The sequence below is a fragment of the Canis lupus genome, chromosome 19 (genome assembly GCF_011100685.1).
Source record: "Canis lupus familiaris isolate Mischka breed German Shepherd chromosome 19, alternate assembly UU_Cfam_GSD_1.0, whole genome shotgun sequence".
NCBI classification, from domain to species: domain Eukaryota; kingdom Metazoa; phylum Chordata; class Mammalia; order Carnivora; family Canidae; genus Canis; species Canis lupus.
Genome location: NC_049240.1, coordinates 4,315,746 through 4,343,494, shown reverse-complemented (window position 1 = coordinate 4,343,494; position 27,749 = coordinate 4,315,746). Strand labels below are relative to the sequence as shown.

At 42.3% G+C, this 27,749-nt stretch overlaps 1 protein-coding gene across 5 annotated transcripts in view; it reads left to right on the top strand.

The window, feature by feature from the left end:
* NOCT (nocturnin) overlaps window positions 1-26,444 on the top strand; it is a 30,137-nt gene extending 3,693 nt beyond the window's left edge. For 2 of the 5 annotated variants that reach the window (XM_038564625.1, XM_038564628.1), the window contains exons 2-3: window positions 21,644-21,913; window positions 23,658-26,444. In XM_038564625.1, coding sequence (XP_038420553.1) covers window positions 21,644-21,913; window positions 23,658-24,493 — 1,106 coding nt within the window. In that variant the 3' untranslated portion in view covers window positions 24,494-26,444. Of the gene's footprint in view, window positions 1-2,093; window positions 2,109-3,633; window positions 3,803-4,879; window positions 5,148-7,215; window positions 7,348-21,643; window positions 21,914-23,657 lie in introns of those variants that run through there. The other 3 variants (XM_038564627.1, XM_038564624.1, XM_038564626.1) reach the window with 3 other exon arrangements.
* Window positions 26,445-27,749: the final 1,305 nt, after the last annotated feature.

The window sequence follows — 27,749 nt, the reverse complement described above, 5'->3', positions numbered from 1 at the left end:
CTTTATGAACATTTGCAAATCATTTAATGTTGCTTGCTATTTCAACACTGGACTTTAACTAGAAAAAATAAACAAGATAGATACCCTTCAATCCACAAGTTATACTGAATATAGTACACTTAAAGGTCAAATACTGTATCACAGGACTTATATGTGTCAGGAATTGAGAAGAATGAGAAATCCGTGTGGCTGGATTTGTTGGAGGAAAAAACTACTATGAATAGGTAACAGGAAGGTATATCCGTGGAAGGGAGCACGGTGGATGACAGGGAGGGAAAACCGCATGAGAAGCTGGCAGGCACAGGAGTAGTGATACCATCAGAAAAAGATGTACTTCCAGAATCTGGGACACTTGTTAAAATACAAATTTCTTGTCTTTCACCTATGCACTTGAATCCGTTACTTCCGGGAGAAGCCTGGTTAAGTTGTATATTTAACAAGTGCCCCGGGTGATTCTGGAACACTTGGGGAGTATTTTATAAGCTCCACTCCTTTCTAAAGATATTTATTTCTGGAAAGTTTGAGAAACCTGGGAGAGGATTCTGATAGTGTTAAAATCTTTGAGCTTGGGCCCCAAGGCAGTTTAGAAGGCCTCTGAGCAAGAACAAATAGTTGAACAAAGCAGGCTTTACGAAAGGGAAGGAATTGGTGTATTTGTGAAAGCTCAGTAAGGAAAAACTTGAGACTGACTTGTACAACCTCGGGCGTGGGTAGGTGGGTAAATATACCGTGTAGGTTTCGATGATGTCTGCTAATGGAGACGTGAAGCAATTTTCTGATTTCGTGGAACTAGGCGGCGGAAGGGAGGAAGCATCTTTATTTGCTTAAATTCTCAGGATTTATCTGCTTGAATAAATACTGGGAAATTCAAAGATGTGCACCGATATTTGGCTTCATACTTCTTTGTACTTTCGTGAAAAACAGGTAAAATGTTTTGGGTTTATTGTTAGAATAGGCCAAGTGGATAGCCACCTGGGTGGCTCATTCTGTTAAGCATCTGAGTCTTGACTTCAGCTGGAGTCATAATTTTAGGGTTGTGAGATCAACCCCAGACTCAGACGCCTTGTCTCCACCCCTCCCTACCTCTTATTTGCGTGTTTGCTCTCTCTCTAATAAGTAAATCTTTAAAAGAAAAAAAAAATAGGCAAAAGCCAGCCTTCCCACAGGGAGTAGGACCTCAAGTGGATAATTTTAGCTGTTCTCTTGTCTCTGTGTGGTGTCAAAGGAACACTTAACATACCAGGTACCATGAATTCTGTGTCAGGGATCTGGGCAGGCATGCTTTGGAAAAAGAGGGATAAAGAAAATTATTATTGTCATATTTGAATGCTCCCTCCCCCCAAAAAATACTTTTTTCTCCTTCCAGCATCAAAAAATGTGTGGGCCTATTCTGATCTTCTCACGTGGGGCCTGAGCATCTGGTGATTCTGGTGTATAGCCTGGAGGACAGCCAGTTACAACACAGGTGGACACCCAGCCAGTGAGGACATTTGTTTTACTAAATGCACAAAAGCCTGCCAGAAGTTTCTTACTGATACATTGATTCTCATGCCTCCAAAAGTTAGATTCTGCTATTGGATTATGAGGGATTATGGAGGAAGGAGGATTATATATATGTGTATCCTATACAAATATATGTGTCATACAAACACACATATATGTGTTATACATCCATGTATGTGTATATACTTTGAGAGAGAGAGGGAGCACAAGTGAGCTCGGGAAGAGGAGGTGCAGAGAGAGAATCTCAAGTAGGCTCCACACCCAGCTCAGAGCCCAGGGCTCAATCTCAGAACCCTCATCAGGGACGCCTGAGTGACTCAGTAGTTGAGCTCTGCCCTTGGCTCAGGGCGTGATCCCAGAATCGCAGGGTCCAGTCCCTGTGTCCCTGCATCAGGCTCTTTCTGCAGGGGGCCTACTTCTCCCTCTACCTGGGTCTCTGCCTATGTCTCTCAAGAATAAATAAGAATTTTTTTTTTTTTTTTTAAAGGAACCCTGAGATCATGACCTGAGCCAAAAACAGGAGTCAGGTGCTTAACCGACTGAGCCACTCAAGTACCCCAAAAGGAAAATTTTAAAGCCGGTTTTATTCCATCTTCAGAAAAGAGGTAGTATGAAAAGTCTAGGAAAGTAAAGTTACAATGCAGACAAAATTACAGCAGAGAACAGTTGCAGTAGGAAGTTCAGGGAGTCCCTATTGTGCCTCCTCCCACTGTCTTCCTTTCCCCCAGCTCTTTGAGCTTCCAGTCCTTGAGTAGGTGCATTGCCAACCTGCAGATACACTTGTGACAGGGTACAAAGTAAATTAGTGTGCAGATTCTTTTTTCTTTTTAAAGATTGTATTTATTTATTTGAAAGAGGAACAGTTAGCCAAAGTGCATGAGCAGGGAGAGGGAGAAGCACACTGAGCCAGGAGCCCGATGTGGGGCGATCCAGGCATCATGACCCGAGCCGAAGGCAGACGCTTAACTGACTGAGCCATCCAGGCACCCCTAGTTTGCAGATTCTAAAGATACCTTTAATATAATAGTTTTATATTTCTTTTTTATGTTTTGTTATTGTGGATTACGGAGGGACTGCTGAAAGAACTTTGTCTTTGAAATTGTATATACGTCAGATAGGTTTGCTGAGGTATTCTGGAATTAGTTTCTCTTTTAGGTGGTTCATTGTTCTGAATTTTATTTGGAAAAAAGTCATTATGATTTTTAAAATTCAGTTTTTAGAAAATTACGAGTAACAGATGCCCATTAATAATCTTGCCTTCAAAACTTTAAATGTCTATTGAGTATTTCTAGAAGCTTACAGGATTTTTCTTAATCCTTTTTTTTTTTTTTTAAGATTTTATTTATTTATTCATGAGAACACACAGAGAGGATTGAGAGAGAGAGGCAGAGACACAGGCAGAGGGAGTAGGAGGCTCCATGCAGGGAGCCGACGTGGGACTCTATCCTGGATCTCCAGGATCACGACCTGGGCCGAAGGCGGCGCTAAACCGCTGCGCCACCCAGGCTGCCCTCTTAATCCTTTATGTTCCAAAATTCCATCAGGAAAAATGTCACAGCATTGAGGGAGCCCATTTAATCTGAAAGCATACCTTTCTTTAGCAAAGGAAAAACTCTGTTAGTTTTTGGATCATTTTATCAACCCTGTCATCTTTTCATGTTCTTAAACTCCTGTTAGACAGATTGGTGGCCATGTGGATCTGTCCTGTGTCTTCTCTCATTTTTTAATGTCTTTATCTCTTCTCCATTTTGTGAGGTTTCCTGAATATTTCTATTGCAGTCATTTAAAATTTCTAGATATTCTCTAGTTCTAGAATCCCATTCTTGTTTTGTGTCCACAGGACTCTCCTGTAGCTTTAAATATCCATAGCTCTATATGCCTGTTCCTCCCACGGGTGTCTCCTAAAGGGGAGAGCAGTTTCCGTGTCCTGTGAATGGGAAAGTCACACGGTGGGTGGACAGGTAGGCACCCCGAAGAGGGAGCGGGCTGGAGGCCTCCACCTTTGCCAAAGCTAGGAAGGCTTCTTTCTGTGTGTGCTAATCTGCGTAAACTCCTTACTGTACTTCTAAAATTTTCTTGTGATCAGACTTAGACCTTGATCTTTTATGTATTTTTTTTTTTTTTTTTTAGTGATCTCTGCACCCAGCAGAGGGCTCAAACTCGTGACCCCGAGATCAAGAGTCTCCTGCTCCTGTGCCTGAGCCTCTAGTCCGCCTTGCCTTTAGGTCTCTCACCCTTGATAGCCCTTCCAAGACATAGCTCCGACTTTTTTGGGACGTGTTCTCTGATTCTGCCCCAGGTAGAAACCACCTTTGCCAGCTTCTATCTAGGAGAGGGGAAAGTAGGGTAACCAGCACAGCTGCTTCAAAAGCCCCTGTTAAATGGACTTACCCTAACACTTGACCCCCTGCCCCCCCTGCCCTTTGTCTCTGTTGACTCAGCTTGGAGTTTCTTCAGAGGTCCCTTGGGAAGAACCATGTTTCATGTACTTTGGTAACTTGTGCTGGTTTTCCTCCACTCTGGTTTCTCTGCTAACGCCAACCTGCCCGTTTCTGCTTTCCTGGAACCTTGGGCACATTGATGGCATCCTTTCTTGTCTATTGTTTCATTCTTTTTAAAAATTTTGACACACATAGTTTATTCCTGAAAGCTCTTAGGAAGGAAAAGTGAATGTATGTTCTACTTCATGCCGAGTGACCTATTGAGTGTAACCTATCAATTCCCATTTTATTTTTTTAATTGTTTCAATTCCCATTTTAAAAATGAGTGGTAGGAATAGAGATTTTTAAAGCTGTTTACAGTTTTACTTCAGATTGTGGAAGATCATTCTTTTCTGTACATGTGCTTTAATTATTCAAGGGAGGCCATGGAATTTTTTTTTTCTTTAACTTAAAGATTTTTATTATTTTTGTAAGAGAGCGAGCATGAGCAGGGGTAGGGGGAGAGGGAGCTGTAGGCTCCCTGCCGAGGAGGGAGCGGGATGCAGGACTGATCCCAGGACCCCTGGATCCTGATCTGTGCTGAAGGCCGACGCTTCACCAGCCAGGCCCTACCCAGGCCCTCAGGCGGTGGAAATTCATACGTGAAGATTGTCTTCCCCTATTTCAAGTGACTGAAAATTTTTCATTGGTTTTATGAAATATATACAAACTGGCGATTGATTTCAGTGCAATATAATCTAGAACAGGGATCTGCAAACTTGTGCTGTAAGGTGGGAAATATTTTAGGCTTTGGGGCCCATGCATCTGCGTCCCGGCGACTCCGCTACCGCGAGTGTGGAAGGGGCCATGGACAACACGTCAGCTTACAGACACCGAAATTCCAATTTCCTATAGTTTCCCTTGCCATGAAATAGTATCATGGTGAATTTTTTTTCCCCAAACATTAAAAAATGTGCACGATCCGCAGCAGCGCAGGCGGGGCTGTGGTCGGTGGGCTCCGATCGCGCACGCGCACCCGCACCCGCAGCAGAGCGTTCCTTTGCATTCCCAGCTGTACAAATGGGCCGCTCTCTGGGGCGCCCTGTGGTAACGCAGGCTTCGTTTCTGAGCCGGGAACGGTTGTCCCGCCAGATTCAGTCAGTTTCTGCCTTTTCACCTCTCACCTCAGAGGACGCCGCGGGAAGAGCCGGGCTTGTGGAGGCGGTGGGTCCCCTCCTGCGGGGCGGGGGGCTGCCTCGGGGGGTCCCCTCCTGCGGGGCGGGGGGCTGCCTCGGGGGGTCCCCTCCGGCGGGGCGGGGGGCTGCCTCGGGGGGTCCCCTCCGGCGGGGCGGGGGGCTGCCTCAGCCCGGCCTGCGGAGGGCCCCGCGGCTTGCCACGCTGGCTCGCGGGCCTCGTGTTCGTAGACCCGGTGGGTTGAGGGTCCCGGCCGGCCCTCCCTCGGCATCCCCGGCAAGGCCACGGGGTGGCGCCGCCGCAGCCGCCCCCTCAGGCCCCCTCCAGGGCCGGGCCCCAGCTCTTGTGCCATCCGGAAACGCTGCGTGCCCACCCCTCGCCCCCTCTCCGACCCCTCGCGTCCGTACGTTTCTGTACGTTTCTGTCAGACGGCGCTGGACGGTGGGGGGCGGGGGGGGGGCCGACCCCGGAAGTGCGCTCGCCGAGTGGGACGGGAGCGACCCTTCACTGACCTGAGGGTTCCCGGGGCGTCCAGGGGAACTGCGACCTCACGGTCACCCAGTGAAGAGAGCGTGACCCCCACATGAAGAAACGAGGACAAAAGAGGCGAATAACTGGTCCGGGATCCTGTTCGGAGGAGGAGGAGCTGGGAGTTGAAGCGAGGCGGCCCAACCTGCGTGCCCGTGTCTAGGGCTGTGTTCGCGTCTGCTGAACTGTAGCCTGATGTGGGTTTTTTTTTTTTTTTTAAGATAATTTATTAATGATAGACACGGGGGGTGGGGGGACAGAGAGACAGGCCGAGGGAGAAGCGGGCTCCCTGCAGGGATCCCGACGCGGGACTCGATCCTGGGACCCCAGGGTCACGGCCTGGGCCGAAGGCAGGCGCTCACCCGCTGAGGCACCCGGGGATCCCTGCAGCCTCATCTTACCTGAGAAAAGTTGGAGCTTTGGTCACAGGACTTTCTGTACTAACGGACTTGCCTGCTAAGTGTTCTGTGCGGCCCGTCACGGTCAGTCAGCGGTGCTCAGCAATAGATTTGAAGACTGGACACCGACTACAGTATTTAACCCCCACCGGAAAATAGTATCTTCCTAAATTGGCCCTTAGTCCACAGGATCCAGGAATTAATGTGCTTCACGTCCACAGTCCTACACAAAGTTTGAAGGTGATCATGTGCATGGACCAGGTGGGCCTCCGTACTAACACGGAGAGAGGGCCCCAACTACGATCTCACAAAATTCTAGAAAGAGTTATCTTTCACAGGGTCTTGAGACAAGTGACTTAAACTTGTGAGCCTTAGTGACCTCATCCCTGAAAGAGCCCAAGGAGTTCTTAAGACCCTAACAGGTACCACGGTCCTCCATCAGCGTGAGGCAGCTCCTCTGGCAGTGTTGACAGGATTCCGTGGCACTTTGCTGTCTCTTGGCATCTTTAATTTTTTCTTTATTTTTAAAATTTTAAGTCCAGGATAGTTAGCACTTAGTGGTGTTATTAGTTTCAGCATCTTTCCTTTTATGGGCTAGGTATTTGAGGAAGTAAAGGAGGTAGACACAGTCCCTTCCCTCTTGGAACTTAGAGTCTAATAGGTAAAGGACCAGGATTGTGGTACAAATACCAAGGACAATTTAATAAGCAAAGCTAACCAGGTGTAAGAAAGAGGGCTTGGGGGATCCCTGGGTGGCTCAGCGGTTTAGCGCCTGCCTCTGACCCAGGGCGTGATCCTGGAGTCCCGGGATTGAGTCCCGTGTCGGGCTCCTGGCATGGAGCCTGCTTCTCCCTCCTCCTGTGTCTCTGCCTCTCTCTCTCTCTAGGTCTATAATTAATAAATAAATAAATAAATAAATAAATAAATAAATAAATAAATAAATAAATAAATCTATCTTAAAAAAAAAGAGGGCTTGATTGATAAAGCTGCGCAGGCCGGGAGGCCATAAATCTTTATTGATTTCTTCAATAAGTATTAGATAAGCATCCAGGCTGGTCATGTTGCTCGTCTTACCGGTGTTAGCACTCACTGGTCCTGAAGGCCACGTTTATCCGGGAAGCCTAGTGGGAGTCTGCTGCTGAGCCAGCTGGATTTTCTGGAATGGTTCAACAGTGGCCAGTAGATGGCAGCAGAAGTTTGCCGTTCCCCCAGCCTTCGTGTGACGTCTGTCCTTTACAGTTCCGTGTGCTCTGTCGTGTGAGGTTTTCTTGGGCCGAGGTTGGTCAGCTCCAGCAGCTTCCCAGGTGTGTATGCAGATTACCTTGGGGTTTGTTTGGTTTGGGTGTTTGATCTGTTTTTTTTGGACCAAGTCACAGATTCAGGAGACGAAACTCAAATTAATTGTGAGAGAAATTATTCACAGACTGAATTGTTCGGGCAAAGGCCAGGATATGCAACTGCTGGGTAACTCGAGACACACTGCGTGGAGAGAGATCTTTCTGGTGTGATTTCTCGGTGCTGTTAGGATGCTTGGAACGGAAAGCCTGGTCAGTTGGGGTCTCAACTGTTAGCGTTCTCATCCAGCGTCTTGATTATTGATGTGAAAGTGTTTCATTAAACCCCGTTCATTTCCCTCTGATGGTTGACACCTGGGAGCTTGTGTTGCGGTCTCTGCCTATTGCTTCAGAAGCACATATAGTTAGTTGGTGACATAAAGAGTAAACGTGTGTTCTGTATTTTACTGATTAGCCCACTTTTGCTTTGTTTTCTAGGAAAGAGATGAGTAAACGGGTGTTGTTTACATACTGCCACTGTACTTCAGGAATCTAAATCTCAATTCTCTGGCAAATCTTTAAAGGCTATTATGAAAGAGGGAAGATTTATCTGTTCTATAAAATAAGATAGCAGCGAGGCAGTATAGGGTCAAATAAAAAATACCCATCTCCACAAATACATGTAAAACCCACCTAGAAGGCAGTATGAGTGCCAAATAAAGTTTAACAGAGGTTTTGGCAAGATTTTGTACTTTTCAACATCTTAATTATCATAGGGATGAATTATTTGTGCTATCTCACCTGGGGAAATTGGCTTTGGATGTTGAGCTGTTCTGAACCTTGGACAGTTTTCACAGAGCTCCATATAGCAACCCCTATTATGGCATAAAGCTAAGTTCAATGGCTTGAAATCTGTTTACGAATGGAAATAATTTTTTTAAATTGGTTCATACTCTAAAAGAAAAATAAACATTATCTTTTTAAAAACAGGTAAGAAACAATGAGAACTGTTACTAAGTTACTTCCTCATTGTGAAAAGGGCATAATAAGAGCAGCTACCTCTTAGGATTTGTAATGAGATTTAATTGAAAATGCAATCAAAGCAGGCAGAAGAATTTGTAAATGGTGCATGTTAAGGATTCAGTAATCCTTATTAGCTGCTGCTGGCATTTTTAGGATGGGGGGAAGAGAGAAGTGCCCCATATATTTAGCTTGCTTTTGTTTTCAAGATGACATAGCCTTATTACTACACTGCAGTCCTTATGTGGGTGGAAAGAGCACACGCACGGGCTTGCTTGCTCATGAGCAGTGGGGCTCAATCCCAGGACTCTGGGATCCTGGCCTGAGTGGAGGCAGATACTTAGTGGACTGAGCCACCAGGCATCCCTAAAACAAATTTAGATATGTGCTTTGTGTTCACATGATTTAAGTGACATGTCTGCTTTCAATCTATTGCTTTTTTTTTTTTTTTTTTTAGATAAAAAAAAAAGTTTTCATTTTCTTTCCAGGAGATTGCCTTGTCTCCCAAAACAGGATGTCTGCACTTTTAAGGTGGTTGATCTAGAATAGAAATTCTCACTTTTTACTTACTGGATCCTTTTTTTAGTCTTAAATTTTGAGGGCCTAAAGAACTTTTGTTTATGTGGGTTATATTTGGTATACGTATCGATAAATATGTTAGAAAGTAGCACATGAGAAATGTAAAAATATCAAGTCACTTAATAAAATCAGTATTAAAATAAATAACTTTTTTTTGAAAGATTTTAGAGAGAGGCAGAGACACAGGCAGAGGAAGAAGCAGGCTCCATGCAGGGAGCCCGACATGGGACTCCATCCCGAGTCTCCAGGATCACGCCCTGGGCTGCAGGCAGGCGCTAAACCGCTGAGCCACTCGGGCTGCCCCCATAAATAACATTTTTATGGAAAAGTAGCTATATTTTTCAAAGCAAAAAAATTAGAAGAGTGGCATTGTTTTACATTTTTGAAAATCTCTTGAAGAAGTCTGGCTTAATAGGAGACAGCTAGAACTCTCATATCTGCTTCTACATTCAATAAGTTGTTTTGGTTAAAGTCAATGAAGAAGGGCAGCCCCGGTGGCACAGCAGTTTAGCGCCGCCTTCAGCCCAGGGAGTGATCCTGGGGTCCAGGGATCGAGTCTCATGTCGGGCTCCCTGCATGGAGCCTACTTCTCCCTCTGCCTGTCTCTCTCTCTCTCTCTCTGAATGAATGAATAAATAAATAAATCTTTAAAAAAAAGTCAATGAGGAAAATCCAGTCTCACAGGTATGTAGTTGGAAAAAAATTACTTTAAAAAAAATTACTTTTAACAGCATTTTTAGGTAATTTTGGTTATTTGTGGTAGTTTCTATGTTAGTAGTCATTTGCTACATGGTGCCGTTATCAATGAACTTTTTGTATTGTTACATTAAAATCAATGATATGTTGTTTTGAATTTTTTAATCCATGAGTGATTTTGTTATCTGTCATTTGGAAAATGTTGGTTACCTGGGTTATGCAGATCTTTCAAATATTATACAGTATCAGAAAATAGCATTAGTTAATATACTACCCATCTTCTCAGAAGTCTTTAAGTATTTTGAACCTGTCATGCCCCTGATGTCAGGTAAAAGTTTTCCAAAGTTTTCACTTGAAAAAAAAAATTTTTTTAAAGATTCTATTTATTTATTTGACAGCGCACATAGCAGAGGGAGCCACAGGGAGAGGGAGAAACAGGCTTCCCGGTATGGGGCTTGATCCCAGGACCCTGGGATCACAATCTGAGCCAAAGGCAGCCTCTTAATCGACTGAGCCACCCAGGCACCCCTCACGTGAAAATTTTTATCATTGATGCAAATAACTATCTTTTATTTTCCTTAAAGTGACAGGCTCACTTACACATTTTTTTAAAAGATTTTATTTATTTATTCATGACAGACACACAGAGGCAGAGACACAGACAGAGGGAGAAGCAGGCTCCCCACAAGGAGCCCTATGTGGGACTCGATCCTGGATCCTGGGATCACGCCCTGGGCCAAAGGCAGACGCTCAACTGCCGAGCCACCCAGGCGTCCCTCACACATTTTAGTGAAAATGCCTGATGTCCTTATCTGATTAACTATACTTGGTCAGGTTTACCTTCAGGTGAAAATGGTGCTCTGTGAAAAAGGGGGCTATTCATTTTGCAACTCAAGTACTTTTCTGTAAGACATTGAATTTTGGTATGCAGCAAAAGTGCTTTATACGTATTTTCCATTGTCACATATAAAAAGACACATGTTATCTGGATGCCTGGATGGCTCAGTGTTTGAGCGCCTGCCCTCTGCTCAGGGTGTGATCCTGGAGTCCTGGCGTGGGGTCCCACCGAGCTCCCTGCAGGGAGCCTGCTATCCCTCTGTCTCTCATGAATGAATGAATAAATAAATAACCTTAAAAAGACATGTTATCAAGGTTCCAGATTTAACAAAAATACCACTGCCTCATTAAGGATGTTTTTAAGTAAAACTGACTTTTTTAAAAAACTGAGTGTGTGTGGTGGTGAAGAATACTATGGCTACTGATGGTCTGATGCCAATGCTTGATTCATGTTAAGGCAAAAGCAGTTTTAACATGTTCGTGGATAAACAGAAAAATGGTGTATTAGTATTATTATGAAAGTAAGAGTCACGCATACCTTTAAAAGGGTCTCAAAAAAAATAAAAGGGTCTCAAACATCCCCAAGGGTCTATAGGGCACCCTTGGAGAACCGCTGCTAGAACAGCTTCATTAGTGGGCTGTTAACTCAATTTCATTGGGTCAAGACCAGCATTCCTGCATAAGAAATAATCATTTTGTGAAGCTCATTAGATATTTATATATGCCACGGTGTGTACTGAGTTGGGAACATAGGCTTCATTTGTTGCTTAAGTTTTTACGTTGGCTTAAAATATGTATCCTACCAAGTTATACATATAAGTATATAAATATTCATATGCATTTATTATATATGCTCACAGAGTGACATGTGAAATGACTTTTTTTAATGACATTTTTAACCTAATGTGTTCATCACCACAGAAATGCAGTATCTGCTGAGGAGTGATTAGACAAGGCATCGGGACCATCTCAGGCCACAAATAAATGCAGGGGATCCCTGGCTGGCTCAGCAGTTTAGTGCCTGCCTTTGGCCCAGGGTGCGATCCTTGAGTCCCTGGATTGAGTCCTGTGTCGGGCTCCCAGCATGGAGCCTGCTTCTCCCTCCTCCTGTGTCTCTGCCTCTCTCTCTCTCTCTCTCTCTCTCTCTCTCTCTATCACAAATAAGTAAATAAATAAATGCAAGCAGAATTCCTTAGATGTAATGTTATATTTTATTTAAAAATGCTTTAGATTCCTGTCTTTATTTTATCCTCACAATAATTCTGGACATATGAAGATATAAAATATATGTTTGTAGCATGGGGGAAAAGCAGCTAGATGGCAGAGATAGCTAAATGGTTAGCTAATGGCAGACAGCATGTGGAAAATCAGAGTCCTACAATATACGTGTCTGTAATTTATCTCTATCTGTACACCTGTGTGTATAGTCAGTGAAACATGGATTCATCCTGAGACTTCTGACTCTAGCTCAGTACGGCATAATTCATCCTGGCTTATTTCCTTATTTCCTTTGTCTGTAACTTGCCTCTTTCAGTGAGAAATATGGTTCCCACCCTCCACTGTCCGCCCCTTCTTCAGCCCCAATGTGTATGCGAAGCAGTTCTGGAGCTGTTAACACCTGCCACCCCCGTGAGAAACTTTCCTCACTGGAGTACAGTTCCTTTAGGCTTGAGCTGGGTAGTTTCCCATTAAAACGCTGTTTCCCGAAATTACTCAGATCACAGCTCTTTTTTCACTTGAATCCCTTTTGTAAGATTGCCATACATTTGTACTACAGTTAGGTTCGTATGTCGAAGTCTACATTCTGTCCTGATTGTTCCGTCTTCTGATTGGTATTTTCAATTTGTGCATGTTAAAGTTTCTTCTTTTTGATGGATGGTTGTATGGATTTTGACGAATGCATGGGGTTGTGTATATCCCAGCCTAGGGCCGTACAGAGCAGTTCCCTCACCCTCAAAATTCCCCTAGTCAGCCACCACTGTCCCCCTACCCCTGCCCCCCCATCCTCTGGCAGCTACCAATCCAGATAGTTTTGCCTTTTCCAGAATGTCGTATGAACAAAACCATATAATATGTAAGTTTTAGGGTCTGGCTTCTTTGATTTACAAAATACATTTGAGATTCATCCATGTTACATGTATGAATCTTGCAAATCAACAATTTGTTCCTTTTCATTCCTGGATACTGTTTTATTATTAGGATGTGATGTGCTGCAGTAGTTTACCATTCCATGGTGAAGGGCATCTTGGTTGCTTCCAGTTTGGGGCAGTTATTAATAAAACTGCTTCCTAACGTTTTTGTACATATGTTTTTTGCATGAACATAAGTTTTCAGGTTACTGTAGGTAAAATACCTAGGGGCAGGAGTTCTGGGCCATATGGTTAGTCTTGTGTTTAATTTATAAAAACCTTGGGGATCCTTGGGTGGCTCAGTGGTTTAGCGCCTGCCTTTGGCCCAGGGCATGATCCTGGAGTCCCGGGATCGAGTCCCACATAGGGCTCCCGGCATGGAGCCTGCTTCTCCCTCTGCCTGTGTCTCTGCCTCTCTCTATGTCTATCATAAATAAATAAATCTTAAAAATTATAAAAACCTGCCAAACTGTCTTCCAGAGGGGCTGTTCATGGGAAGCAATAAATGGCAGTTTGTGAAGGAGTGGTATCATTTCTTATTTAAATATTTGGAGGGATCCCTGGGTGGCGCAGCGGTTTGGCGCCTGCCTTTGGCCCAGGGCGTGATCCTGGAGACCCGGGATCGAATCCCACATCAGGCTCCCGGTGCATGGAGCCTGCTTCTCCTTTTGCCTGTGTCTCTGCCTCTCTCTCTCTCTCTCTCTGTGTGACTGTCATAAATGAGTGAAATTAAAATAAATAAATAAATAAATAAATAAATAAATATTTGGTAGACATACCAGTGAAGCATCAGAGCCTGGGCTTGATAATTCAGTCTCTTTGCTGCACTAATTGAACTACTCCCATAGAGCTTGAGGGGCTGGGGGGACTAGCTCTGGTGCAGGAGTATCGCAGATTATACTCTTCTTTCCTGAAGTCCAGAAGCTCCCATGAATATCAAAGCTCCTTTTTGCTGTATGCCTTTGATCCATATTCAGAGCGTTGAAATGGTTGGTTTTGAGAGTTCTCCTTAGGTTTATAGAGCTTTGGGAGGAGAGGGATTTGTGGGCTCCCGCATGCCCATCAGGTCCAAAGTCTCCTGCTTCTGTGGTTTTCCCTTTATTGTATCGCCATTAGCAAACAAGCATGTATAATAATAGCCTCCAAAAATTCTCTTGCCTCCATCCCTAGCCACTGCTCCATTTCTCTCGACTCTTTCAGGGCAAAATTTCCTCAGATTGGTTCTCTGCTCTGTCCTAGCTCCTCTTTTCCCCACAACTCCACCAAAAATTGAAAATTGCTCGTTAAAGCCACTGAAGTTTTCCATGCTGCTAAATCCAGATGGTCTCAGACTTCATTTTCCTGGAACTGTCAGTAGTGTTTGACACTGGCGGTAACTACTTCATGGATGAAACACTTTGTTTACTTTGTTTCCAGGAAGATCATGCTCCCCTTCCTCTTCTCCTGCTTCTCTGGCATGTCATCCTCAGATTTTCACCACATCTTCCCCAGTTTGCCCCAGAGCTCAGCCCTTAGACGTGTTTTCTCTCAACTCACTTCAGTCTCCAGTGTCCATGGACTTCTCCCAACCATTTATTTCCAGTGTACTCCTCTCTCCTAAGCCTCAGTCCTGTCTAATTGCCAAACTCCTATTTGGCCAACCATCAAATCTTCCTGGCTGGTACTGGCAGCGTCATCTTTCTAGCTGCTCTGCTGGCAACCTTCGGGACCTTTTTGACTATTTGTTTTCTCTCAGGCCACATCCAGGTTATCACTAAAACTTCATGGCTCAAATTAGATTTATTCAGAATCCAGCCACTTTAACGGCTATCATCACGACTCTAAGCCACCACTGTCTTTTGCCAGATGATTGTTAATTATCCTCTACTGGGTTTTCTATGTCTCCTCTTATTTTCCTGCAATGTAGTATATTTTTAATACATCAGCCAGTGAGGTTTTTTTTTATTTTTTATTTATTTTATTTTTTTTTATAGTGAGAGGAGGCATGGGGGAAGGGCAGAGGAAGAGAATCTTAAGCAGGCTCCCTGCCCAGCGTGAAGCCCAACGTGGGGCTTGATCTCACAACCCTGAGATCATGACCTGAGCCAAAACCAGGAGTCTGTCACCTAACAGATTGAGCCCCCCAAGCATCCCCAATGAGATTTTTTTTTTAAACGTAAATGAGATTCTTATTCCTGCTTACAGTTCTCCTGTGGCTTCCCATCTCAGATAAAAGCTCAGGTACTTTGAATGGCTTACAATGCCCTATAATCTGCCCTCCTGTCCTTACTGTCTCACTGACTTCCTCTCTCATTCATTCTGTAAATCATTTCAGTGTGTTCCTGTTTATCAACCTTGCCAAACATGTTCCTTTCTCAGGGCTTTTGCATTTGCTGTTCCTTCTGTCCAGAAGGTTCTTCCACTGGATCTCCATTAAGACTTCCAGATTTATTTCCTTACCACCTTCAGGTCTCTCTGCTCAAATTCCATCTTTTAGTGAGACTTCCTTGAGCATCCCGTGTAAATCAACAACTCCCCAGTCACCAGCATTCTCTATTTCCTCTTCTTTTATTTTTCTCCATGGTACTTTTCACCATGTGACCATCGTCTTAAAGCTCATACTACAGTATAAGCTCCCTGAGGACAGAGATTTTAGTCTATTCAGTGATCCACCTGCAGTGGGCCAGAATGTGTCTGGTATCTAGTGTCTGTGTGTTTGGGAGAGTGAGGCAAGAAATTATGGTGGCGACCTATGATGGACCAAGGAAATGGCTTAGTCATTTGGAATTAATATGGAATTAAAGTTCCATATTTTAAGTCTTATTTTTTTTTACAGTGTTTTTCTGATTACTGTTACCTATCCTGCTTTAACCCTTATTATACCCTAGCCCATCCACATAGTAAGCACTCAGTTTTTCTCTCATTAGTTCATGTGTATTAACCTTTCCCCAAATTCTTGAGAGAAAAGATCAACATGTATCTTACTGGTTTGAAGTGCCCTTCCTGAAACTCAGCATAGGGAAATAAGATTGTAAAATTAACTTACCGCCCGGCCAATTGTCTCTAAGGACTGTGCAATTAGACTAGATTACGAAGATTAGAGTTTTGCTCCAGACCACACCGGAAAGAGGAAAAGGTAGAGGTGATTAAATTGCAGAGTGTACTATGAGGACAGAACCTGACACACAGGGGGCCCTTGAGTGTGCAGAAGAGTGGACTGGCAGAGACATCTTTCAAATCATCTGGCGCTCTCTCTTCATTCAGGCTCACTATGCAACAGGTTGATTCATTAATCAGCTTCCTAGGTACTTTAGTATTAGAAGGCTTGTGCTGGGTCGCTTTGTTATTACATAAATTGATGTTCACATTTGCATCAGTCCACCTTAGGGACCATTTCTGAGTTTCCTATAAGATCCAAGGAGCAGAGTACAGGACTATAATAAATACTTCCTAACAATACCCCTCCACCTAGTCTCTCATTTGAAATTTAGCCTAATGACCTCTTTCTCAGGCAAATGAAACTACAGTGAAATAACAGCAAAAGGTCTATGCTAGTAAAACATTTTTAAAGGTTATTTTCAGGTATTTCATACCCAAGTACAATGGACTGTTGAACAACACAAGGAAGGTGGGGGAACCAAACCCCTGCATGATCAAAAATTTGCATGTAATTTGATTCCTCCAAAACTGTACTAATATTCTGTTGACCAGAAGCCTTGCTGAACATAAGCAGTTGACTAGCACATATTTTGCTTTGTTTTAAGATTTTATGTATTTATTCATGAGAGACACAGAGAGAGAGGCAGGGACACAAGCAGAGGGATAAGCAGGCTCCATGCAGGGAGCCCGATGTGGGACCCGATCCTGGGTCCCCAGGATCATGCCCTGGGCTGAAGGTGGCGCTAAACCACCAAGCCCCCCGGGCTGCCCTAGCACATATTTTGTATGTTGTGTTATATACTGTATTCTTGAGAAAAGAAAGTGCTCTTTAAGAAAATCATAAGGAAGAGGAAATACACCTAGAGTACTGTACTATAAAAAAATCCACATATAATTGGATCACATCTTCAAACTTGTGTTGTTCAGAGTCACCTGTACTGTTAACACATGAAAGTGTCCATTATGGGTCTCAAATAGAGGAACAAAAGTCATTCTTAACAGTACATGCAAGTTTTCTTAATATAAATATGTGTCTGTAGTACAAATAACATGTTATTTTGAAGTCGCCACCTGTTCTAACCTGGATGCGTTTTCCCAAAAAATCTTGAGGAAATTAGGATCCTTTAGAAAGCCCTGATTTGAAAGGTCTATAAGCAGGTCTAGAGAGTTGTGCACAGCTAAACCGTGATAGAACTGGATGGTAATTGGTCTGTGGATGCCTGTCCCTTTCAAGGCCTTACTACTTAGTCATGCTACAGTTCATCTTTTTTGCTGCAAAGCTTTGTCTTTTGAGGGTAGATTTAATTTTTGAAAACCACCAGAAGACTGAGAGGCCAAATAAGATAGATGATCAAACTTTAAATAATCTGCTGGTGGTCCAAAATGAGTTGCCTTTACCAAGAGTGCTTTCCTTGAGTGTTGTAGTTCATAGTTTTGAAAATGCATTTATAGGCTAAACCCCAAAAAAGACAATAGAGAATGATGGAATCAGAATATTCATTTGCTTCGTTTCACATCTACACAACAATGTCACAGTAACAATCAAATCCTGCCACTAATTATGATTACTGTAAATGCTTTACAATTAAAGTTTTTCTTTTTTTCTTTTTTTTTTTTTTAGTAACCTCTACACTCACGTGGGGCTTGAACTCACAACCTTGAGATGAAGAACTGTAGGCTCTTGCAACTAAATCAGGCACCCCCAGTTTAAAATTTTTTTAATAAAATTTACAAAATTGAATATATTTTCCTTATTCTGGTCCCTGTCCTTCCCCCTTTTAGTTGTATAAGTTTTCACAAGTTCGTTGTGGGATTAGACAGCTGTTACATATTGTACTCTCTTAACCTCATTTAGACTTGATTTTCTGACTTGCTGTAGGTTCGTTTATTTTTAATATTTTATTTATTTACTCATGAGAGACACAGAGAGAGAGAGAGAGAGAGGCAGAGACCCAGGCAGAGAGAGAAGCAGGCTCCCTGCAGGGACTCGATCCCAGGACCCCGGGGTCACGCCTTGAGCCAAAGGCAGATGCTCAACCACTGAGCCACCCACAGGTCCCAGAGTCTTGCTTTTTAAAAAAAAAATTATTTATTTGACAGAGATGGGGGGGGGGGAGAGCACAAGGGGAGAGATCCTATTCCATACTGTGTGTATGTGTGAGTCTGTGTGTTTAACAACCCTTTAAAACCATTCTTAGCTAGAGGACTGTACAAAAATATGCCTGGCTACAGTTTGTCAGCCCTGCTCTATAGTTTCCTCAAGAAAGGCTCATGGAGTCAGTTTTCCATGCTGGATATAAATTCTCTGCCCACATATGGAGGAGCTTTATATATAAAGTTTGAGTTATAAATTTAAAATATGTAACTTCGTTTTCTCTTGGCATAAAACATTGCAGTTGCAGTCTGGTGATACTCTTATTTTCCTTATAAGTTACTTAATGTTTCTGCCTGGATGCCCAAGAGATTTTTTTTTCTCTTTACAGTCCATTTGGTGTTGGTCATTCTGGGTTGATATTCTCAGGTATGTGTTGTGTTTTTCAATACGTAGTTTCAAGTATTTTTTTTCCAGTTTTTTTTCTTTTTTCTTTTTTTTAGATAAAAGACAGACCTTTGTGTCTGTCTTTTCTAACCTTACATAATTTTTTTCTTTTAAACCATTTTATTAAAAAAATTAAAAAATCATTTTATTTTTTTCCAGCTAATTGAAATTAATACAGATAAAAATAGTATATATTTAAGATATACTACATGATGTTTTGGTATACATATGCATTGTGAAATGATTACTTCAACTGAGCTAATTAACACATTTTCAACTTCACAGTTACTGTGTGTGTGTGTGTGTGTGTGTGTTGAAATCACTTAAGATCTACTCTCTTAAAAGATTTCAAGAATACAATACAGTTGTTAACTACAGTTACATGCTGAAATTATATCTCCAGAAATTAATTCAACCCTGCATGATTGAAATTTTGTATTCTAAAAACTTTCTTGATTTATAGTTAAGTATTCATTTCATTTCCTTGCATTGGTTTTCCTGCTACAAGAATTCCTATTACCTGTATATTGGATCTTTGATTAAATTAAGCACATATATTTGCCACTATCTCATTTTCTTATTACCTAATTCTCTTTTGTTGCTAATTTCTGAGTTTTCTAATTGACTTAGACTATCCTGTCATTTTCTTAGTGACTTTCAGGTCATTTGTATTAAGATACAGTTTTTATTTGCTTTCTGGGCATGTATATTTGGTACGCTTTCATTGGCTGAAATGGATGTTGCTCTTTATGTGAAGGTTTTTCTAACTTTAGAAGGAAGTGTGGTTCAGAATGGTTTATATTTATTTATAAATTTATTTTTTATTGGTGTTCAATTTGCCAACATATAAAATAACACCCAGTGCTCATCCCATCAAGTGCCCCCCTCAGTGCCCGTCACCCAGTCACCTCCACTCCCCCTTCCCCCACCCCTAGTTTGTTTTCCAGAGTTAAGAGTCTCTCATGTTCTGTCTCCTTTCTGATATTTCCCACTCATTTTTTCTCCTTTCCCCTTTATTCCCTATCACTATTTTTTATATTCCCCAAATGAATGAGACCATATAATGTTTGTCCTTCATCCTTCTCCGATTGACTTATTTCACTCAGCATAATACCCTCCAGTTCCATCCACGTCAAAGGTTCAGGATGGTTTAATCTGGCTTCACATAACTCGTCAAACCTTGGAGTCCTGTTGGACCATCTTTTTTTTTTTTTTTTTAAAGATTTTATTTTTTTAATTTTTATTTATTTATGATAGAGAGAGAGAGAGAGAGGCAGAGACACAGGCAGAGGGAGAAGCAGGCTCCAGGCACCGGGAGCCCGACGCGGGATTCGATCCCGGGTCTCCAGGATCGCGCCCTGGGCCAAAGGCAGGCGCCAAACCGCTGCATCACCCAGGGATCCCTGGACCATCCTTCATGTTCAATTTTGCGTACTTGCTTTTTATCACAATAACGACCCCACAACTCTGCTTGACAATGATACATCAAAAAGAGTGGAGCAAACCTGTTAACTGAACTACCACAATAGGCCAATAGTGTGCTTCCAGCCTGACGTATGTCAAACATTGCCATATGTTTCAAATGTAACCTGCCCCGTGGTGCCCCTGTGACATTTTGGTGTACAGTTTGGGTGGTGCTACTGCTCTGTAGACTACACTTGAGAAACCAACCAGTAAGACCGTTAACTTCTTTTTTCTTAAAAACTAGAAGTACAGAAGAAAGATTTTCAAAGTTGTACTACCACTTGAGAAGAAAATTCCTTCCTCTGGACCCATGCACTCAGATAGGCAAGCAGATTGATTAAAAATAATTTAATATGGGATCCCTGTGTGGCGCAGCGGTTTAGCGCCTGCCTTTGGCCCAGGGCGCGATCCTGGAGACCCGCGATCGAATCCCATATCGGGCTCCTGGTGCATGGAGCCTGCTTCTCCCTCTGCCTACGTCTCCGCCTCTCTCTCTCTCTCTGTGTGTGACTATCATAAATAAATAAAAATTAAAAAAAATAAAAATAAAAATAATTTAATATGCTCAAATCAGACTGGAAACAAGTGTGTGCATGCATTTGCGCATGTATGTGTGTGAGAGAACAAACAGGCTTGCTTGAGGCTGCACGTACACTTAAATGGGGTAATGCGTTTCTTTGCCTTAATCTAGTATTCTTACTGGGGAAAAAGACCACGTCTACATTGAGTTGATGAAAAGGAACAACAGAGCATGCGTGCATGCTTATTGACCTTGATATTTAAGAACATTTGGTGGTAAATATTTGAATTTGCTTTTGTGACCTCTATCAGTGAACATGATTGACTGCTGGCTTCAGATTCCGTCAACAGCCTGCCAGATTATGTATTTTACTAGAAAACTGTGTTTCTCTCGAGAGGCAAGGATATGGATGTGGTACGGAAACCCAGATTCCTCCCTACCACGGTTTGTCATATACAGAATCTTGGAGGTTATTCCAAGCAAAAACTTGACCCTAAGTTATACTGTAATAAGGAGCCAGAAAGAGCGGTCACTTGCTTCCAGGTGCAGCTTCCCTTGAGCTAAATAGTGGGAGATCGTGCTCTCCTCTCCTCAGTGAATTATAATAGGATATCAGGATAAAGAGTGAAGCACTAGGAAACGCACTGAGCTCGGTGTGATCCTGCTCCTCTCCATATCATTTCTCTTTCCAGGATCCCAGGAAATGTGGGCAACCTTCTCTTACCCCTTCTACCTCCAACCCTTTTTCTGGATTCTTAAAACATCTGGCAATTGATATTATAGACTCTATTGCTCAGTGATGTTCAGAGTCCTGCAGAAAGCCAGAGCTCTGATGGATAATTAACATTTAAGAAAAAATGGATATGGATTTAACCCAGCTTTCACTTTCCGTAACAGAGGGATCTGTATAGATGAGGTGGCCAGAGCAGCAGCCTGCTATCACCTGATCTTTTCTCCAGGATTATCACGGGTTTTCTAACATCTGGCTTTTTACAAACTGGCCTTCAAGTTTTTATTAAAACATGTAGAAAGACGAATGTGGATTTTTGTCATGCCCTGCTTTCATAATAAGACTGGGTCTGTAAGTTACAAAGAAATCCTAAACTGGAAGAGGACATAAAGATCAAGGTATATCTCCCTTAAAAGATTTATCTTAATCAGAGGCTGTTATGAACATAGTATTTCAGTTAACCTGCCCTAGTAGGAAGCTAGAACCTGGAAACCCCTGTAAGCCACCACCTCTGTGGAAATGCTTCATACATGAACCTGGCAACATTGCCCTCAGTGGAGTTCCTTTGGCTTCTATGGAACAATAAATATTTTATCTTCTAGTTGAGCTGAGTGAAAATGGAAGAAGGGCAGAAAAGGGAGCTGAGTGTATGATTGTGCCTTTCTTTTCTACAGTGTGTTCCATGGGAAACGGTACGAGCAGACTCTATAGTGCTCTTGCCAAGACACTGAACGGCAGTGCTGCCTCCCAGCACCCAGAATATTTGGTATCACCTGACTCTGAACATCTGGAGCCCATTGATCCCAAAGAACTCCTTGAGGAATGCAGGGCTGTCCTGCACACTCGACCTCCCCGGTTCCAGAGGGATTTTGTGGATCTGAGGACAGACTGCCCCAGTAGCCACCCACCTATTCGAGTCATGCAGTGGAACATTCTTGCCCAAGGTATGTCTGATGCATTTGTGCCTGAGCAGTTAAGTTTGCTATGACTGCCTTTCCGTTTCTGTACGTGCCTGGAGCACTGATGTGTTATGTGGAGGGAAGAGGTGTGGGCAGGTAGAGGTGTAGGAGGATTGGGTGACTTAGGGCAGCCGTGAGGAGCTCCCAGAAGGGGAGGGAAAGAAAGAAGCCCATCCAGTTTGCACAAATAAATCTTGCACTCAAGATTTATACCTTACCTTCCATGTTTGCAGGCTATCCTAATACAGTATCTACTTCCCAGCATGTCCGTATTTAAAGGACCTTGTGTTTTATTAGCCTCAAACTTCTGTTGCCTCTCTCATTCCTCAGCACCAAGATAACACTTGCAAGGGAGAAACTAAACCTGCTGAAGGGGTAACATGTATAACTTTCTTCAAGGAATGGGGGGGACTCTCTGGGGGTAGTGAGGTGGTGCGAGTGTGGAAGCCAGATTCCCACCTGTGTGTGTCTCTGTAACTTGAAGCCAAAGAGATCATTGCTTTAGTTCTTTATTCGTTAAAATGTTAGTTAAAATGTTACTTTGTTACGGTAGAAAGGACAACCTAGGTCTGCCGAAAATGTATTAGTGAACTCTGTAGTATTACCCCCTTTCATGTAGCAGTTGAAATTTTAAGAAGCAAGGCAGCTTTTTAAAGAAGGGCATATACCGACTTTTCCATCTTAGATTTGTTTTTTTATCCTCCTAGGTGTTCGTCCATAAGTAGGAAAAGCTGCCTATTTAAGATAGGTTCCATCCACATTGGTTCATATGGCTCATTACATAGTGTTAAAATTATAGATGGGGCACCTGGCTGACTCCGTCGGTAGAGCATGCGACTCTTGATCATGGGTTGTGAGTTCAAGCCCCATGTTTGGTGTAGGGATTACTTAAAAATAAAATCTTTTTTTTTAATTGACATAAAAAGTTAAATATATTTTTCATCGACATGGTTTAGATCCCAGGGACTGTGAAGAACACTGTTTAAGGCTAAAAATTTAAGCTCTTATGTCCTAGGATACAGTTACATGAAATAGTTTTAATATGAAAGAAAATAAATAGCTTCCTTTATCTGAATAGTAAGAGGTTATTTAGTTTGGTAGCTTTTTTTGTTTGGTTTTGGGGGTTTTTTACTTCTTATTTTTTTAATTTTTTTAAAAAAGATTTTATTTATTCATGAGAGACACAGATTGAGAGGCAGAGACACAGGCAGAGGGAGAAACAGGCTCCATGCAGGGAGCCTGATGTGGGACTCGATCCTGGATATCCAGGATCACGCCCTGGGCTGAAGGCAGATGCTCAACCGCTGAGCACCCCAGGCGCCCCTGTTTTTGTTTGTTTGTTTGTTTGTTTTGTTTTTTTGAGAGAGCGAGCACAGACATGTGCACGCATGAGCCTGGGGGACAGGCAGAAGGGGAGAGAGAATCTGAAGCAGGCTCCACGCAGAGCAGGGTCCAACGCAGGGCTTAGTCTCACGACCCTGAGATTGTAACCTGAGCCAAAATCAAGAGGTACTGGATGGATGTTAACTGACTGAGCCACCCAGGCACCTCAGTTTGATAGATTAATACAGTTTAGACAGACAAGAATCGCCCAAAGCATCTGAAGTAGAGAAAGCATTCTGAGGGTCTTGAGTCGTGTCAAACCGAAAGAGACTTGCCAGGTACTTAGCTACTATAGAACCATGACTTCTAACTACCCTGTGACAACTGACTGGCTTTTTTATTTCAGCTCTTGGAGAAGGAAAAGACAACTTTGTACAATGCCCTGTGGAAGCCCTCAAGTGGGAAGAAAGGAAATGTCTCATCCTAGAAGAAATTCTAGCCTACCAGCCCGATATATTATGTCTCCAAGAGGTGGACCACTATTTTGACACCTTTCAACCACTCCTCAGTAGATTGGGCTATCAGGGCACGTTTTTCCCAAAGCCCTGGTCACCTTGTCTAGATGTAGAACACAACAATGGACCAGATGGCTGTGCCTTGTTTTTTCTCCAGAACCGATTCAAGTTAGTCAATAGTGCCAATATTAGGCTGACGGCCATGACATTGAAAACCAATCAGGTGGCCATTGTACAAACTCTGGAGTGCAAGGAGTCCAGTCGACAGTTCTGTATTGCTGTCACTCACTTAAAAGCACGTACAGGCTGGGAACGATTTCGCTCAGCTCAAGGCTGTGACCTTCTCCAGAACCTGCAGAACATCACCCAAGGAGCCAAGATTCCCCTCATTGTTTGTGGGGACTTCAATGCAGAGCCAACAGAGGAGGTCTACAAGCACTTTGCTTCCTCCAGCCTCAACCTGAACAGTGCGTACAAGCTGCTGAGTGCTGATGGGCAGTCAGAACCTCCGTATACTACCTGGAAGATCCGGACCTCAGGGGAGTGCCGGCATACACTGGATTATATATGGTATTCTAAACATGCTCTAAGTGTGAAGTCAGCTCTTGATTTGCTCACAGAAGAACAGATTGGACCCAACCGGCTACCATCTTTTAATTATCCTTCAGACCACCTGTCTCTAGTGTGTGACTTCAGCTTTAACGAGGAACCTGATGGACTTTTATAAATGCTTGTCTATGTCTCTTTAATCACCAGAGTCTTAACCAGGGATGTTTCAGGAAACTGAAATAGGATAAGTTGCTTGAGGAAGGATTCCCAGTTTCTCTTACATCATTTTCCATGTTTCCAGCATGCCCTTGGGAAGGAATCCCCATTAGTCTACAAACGTTTTCCTTAAAACCTATAGCAAAAAAGGTGTTTGCACTCCAGTTTTAGCTTGTAGGATTTTCTTTCCCTTAGCGTTACATTTTCATCATTTAAGGGCATTAAAAATTAGGTTTGTTTTGTAGCCTTTTCAGATTAAGGATAGACTTGCTTGAGCCCTCCATAATTAACAAGTATACAAGAACAATTCCTCTAGACAGCATTTCAGGTTATTTATTTGTGGTTGTTACAATGTCAGCAAGGTATGCATGGCAATATTTATTTTTTTTATATTTTCATGTAAGATTAAGTAATTAGAGCATTGTGAATGTTTTAAAACCACGCAGAACATAAGTTATATAGAGTAATTTATAGTGATTTTCTTAAATCTCTAAGATCTTTTTATTTGGGGGTCTAGTAGTATACAAAGGGACTATTTAGACGGGGCTTTTTGTTTGTTCTATAAGTGGACATATCAGGTGTCCTTGATACTTTCTTTATAAGTAATCCTTGCTATGCCTCCATGTTCCCATTGTTGGGTTCTTAAAGAGATTCCTTGGCCAATCAGTCTTCATTATTGAATCAGTGTTACGCGCTTAAGCGTTTTCCATTAGAAGGCTATGGTATACATTTGAGGTCACTCAATGTCTATTTGTATTGGACGTGCTTTTCACACTAGGTTATTTAGGAACTGCTATGTGGCAGTAGCTAAAAAGTAAGTGGGGCCTTCTTTTCAGAGATGGGAAACTAGGAAGCCTATTAACAAAGCTGTCCTTGAAATCTCCTAAGATAGCCAGGTGGCTAGTCCAAAACATCTAGAAGAGTGTAAAAACTTAGAAAGGTAACCTGGAATTCTGTTCCGACGAAATAAAAGTGGTAAAGATCACAAGGTGAAGCCCCTTTCAAACAAAATCCTAACAAATAACCTGTTGGTGATAAATTGATAACCCGTGAGTTGTAAATATTTAAGAATAATAAATGGTCTTTTAAAGCTAGTGCTTTTAATATCTTGTCTTTTTAGTCCAGAAAGAACCTGGGAGTACATTTGATCTTTGAATACTGTTAACCTGGTGACCCACAGTAATGGATTACTATTTACACACAGACCTTCATTTTTAAAGTGGACAAAGGTGGATTTGTAGCTGCACACTGAAGGCATCTATGCTTATGTAACATCTCTAGGCATCAAGGTTGGAATTCCCCAAAATGGTTCACCCAAATATTCTGCATCGGAACTACCTTTGAAACAAACAAGGTTTTCAGTACATTGTAATGTCAAGCAGGAAGAGCATCCGTACCAACTGTTATTTGGTTGAAATCCTAGCATGAGAATGGTACTCATATGCTGTTGAGAAACCAAAAGCTGATTGATACAGGCATTAGGTCTTGTATACGGTCATTAGGTATTGTTTGCGTGCCCCAAAATACACCAACCTGAAGAGAAACTATCACAACAGCCATAAGATGAGCAAATCCGGATGAGTATGAAAGCCAAAAAAATGTTTGAATTTCAAATGTTGTCCACCAGTGTATGAATTAACAGGCTATGGACTGAGGGTTAGACGAGGGGTGGCTAGGAATGCTAATGAGCAAAAAAGCTGGAAATGCCATGTGATTGTAATGTGCCTGTAAATGAAGGAGCTAGGGGGAAAATTCTGATGGAACTCTCTCCTTATGACTGATCCTTTGGAGTTATTATAGGAGGCTAAACACTTCAGTATGCTTGTTTGCTGCTTTTGTATTTGTCTTTATTTAAAATGTAGTTACGTGAACATTTTATGTGTAAGTAAACAATTTTTTAGTAGTATATTAAATCGTGTTGCATTGTACTTCATATTTTATTTTTCCTTTTAAGTCTTCGTAGACAGACACCCTTGCCTTCTGGACTAGCAGTAACCGGAAGCAGAATGGTAAGTAACACATCTGTATTCTAAGTTTTTAGACATGTTCCACTTAATGAATTTTTCTTATTCCATCGCCTGTACCTTTTTTGATTCAGTTTTTCCTTTTATATTATCACATAATATTTTAATCATGGTAGTAAGAGTCTTAAAAAGTAAACTGCAGATTTGAAGAGAGAATGGCAATGGATTTTTTCCTCCTCCATGCTGTATTTCAGTAGATTCCCTTCTACAAGGTGGCAGGAATACAATGACCTCTTCATTTATTTAAGCAAAGGATAATGGTGTATACTACGTAAGAAGTAACTAACATTTTGAGTTCCCTACCTTTGGCTCTAAGAGCTTTACATACAATCTTCCAACTACTCTCTTTTAATTTGTCTATACCTACTCTTAATTTAAAATGAGGAGTAAAACATCAAATCATTTTGACCAGTTTAATAGTAGTACAGCCAGTATTCAAACCCAGGTCTGTGTTGATTTCAGAGTGCTTCCTTCTTTCTTCACCAACGTGCCCCCCGTTGGCCTTGAGGGAGTACAGTTGGAGAGAAAAGTGATACATGGGGGAGGAAGAGATCTGTTCAGTGAGAAATGGCCAGACACCTGAAGCAAGTATTTTGTAGTACATGTGCACTACAGTATAGAAGCAAGATTCAGAGGCCAGCTCATGGCTGCCAGAGCAGATCTCAGTTCCTCTGATGAAGGTAGTTCAAAAGTAGAACATCTAATACTGTTTGCATACTTTGGTTTCTTTTTTTTTTTTTTTTTTAAGATTTTATTTATTTATTCATGAGAGACCCAGAGAGAGAGAGAGGCAGAGACACAGGCAAAGGGAGAAGCAGGCTTCATGCAGGGAGCCCGACGTGGGACTTGATCCCAGGACCCCAGGGTCATGCCCTGGACTGAAGGCGGCACTGAACCGCCGAGGCACCTGGGCTGCCCTGTTTGCTTACTTTGATGGTAGCTTTTTAGAAAGAAGCAAGAACAGTTACTCTAGGAAGTGTTTCAAACTAGAAGAAATTGATGCAGATATTCTGTATTTGAGCCATTTTTTAAAACATCCAAGATTTTACGATAGTGAAGGGAATGTTGCATATAATTAGATAATGTGTTTTAGGCTTGAGGAAGTTTATATCCAAGATATAAATTCTGAGAAGGGATAAAAACATGCTCATAATCGTAATTGATCTCAATTTTAGAAAAGGAAAGGCATCCAAA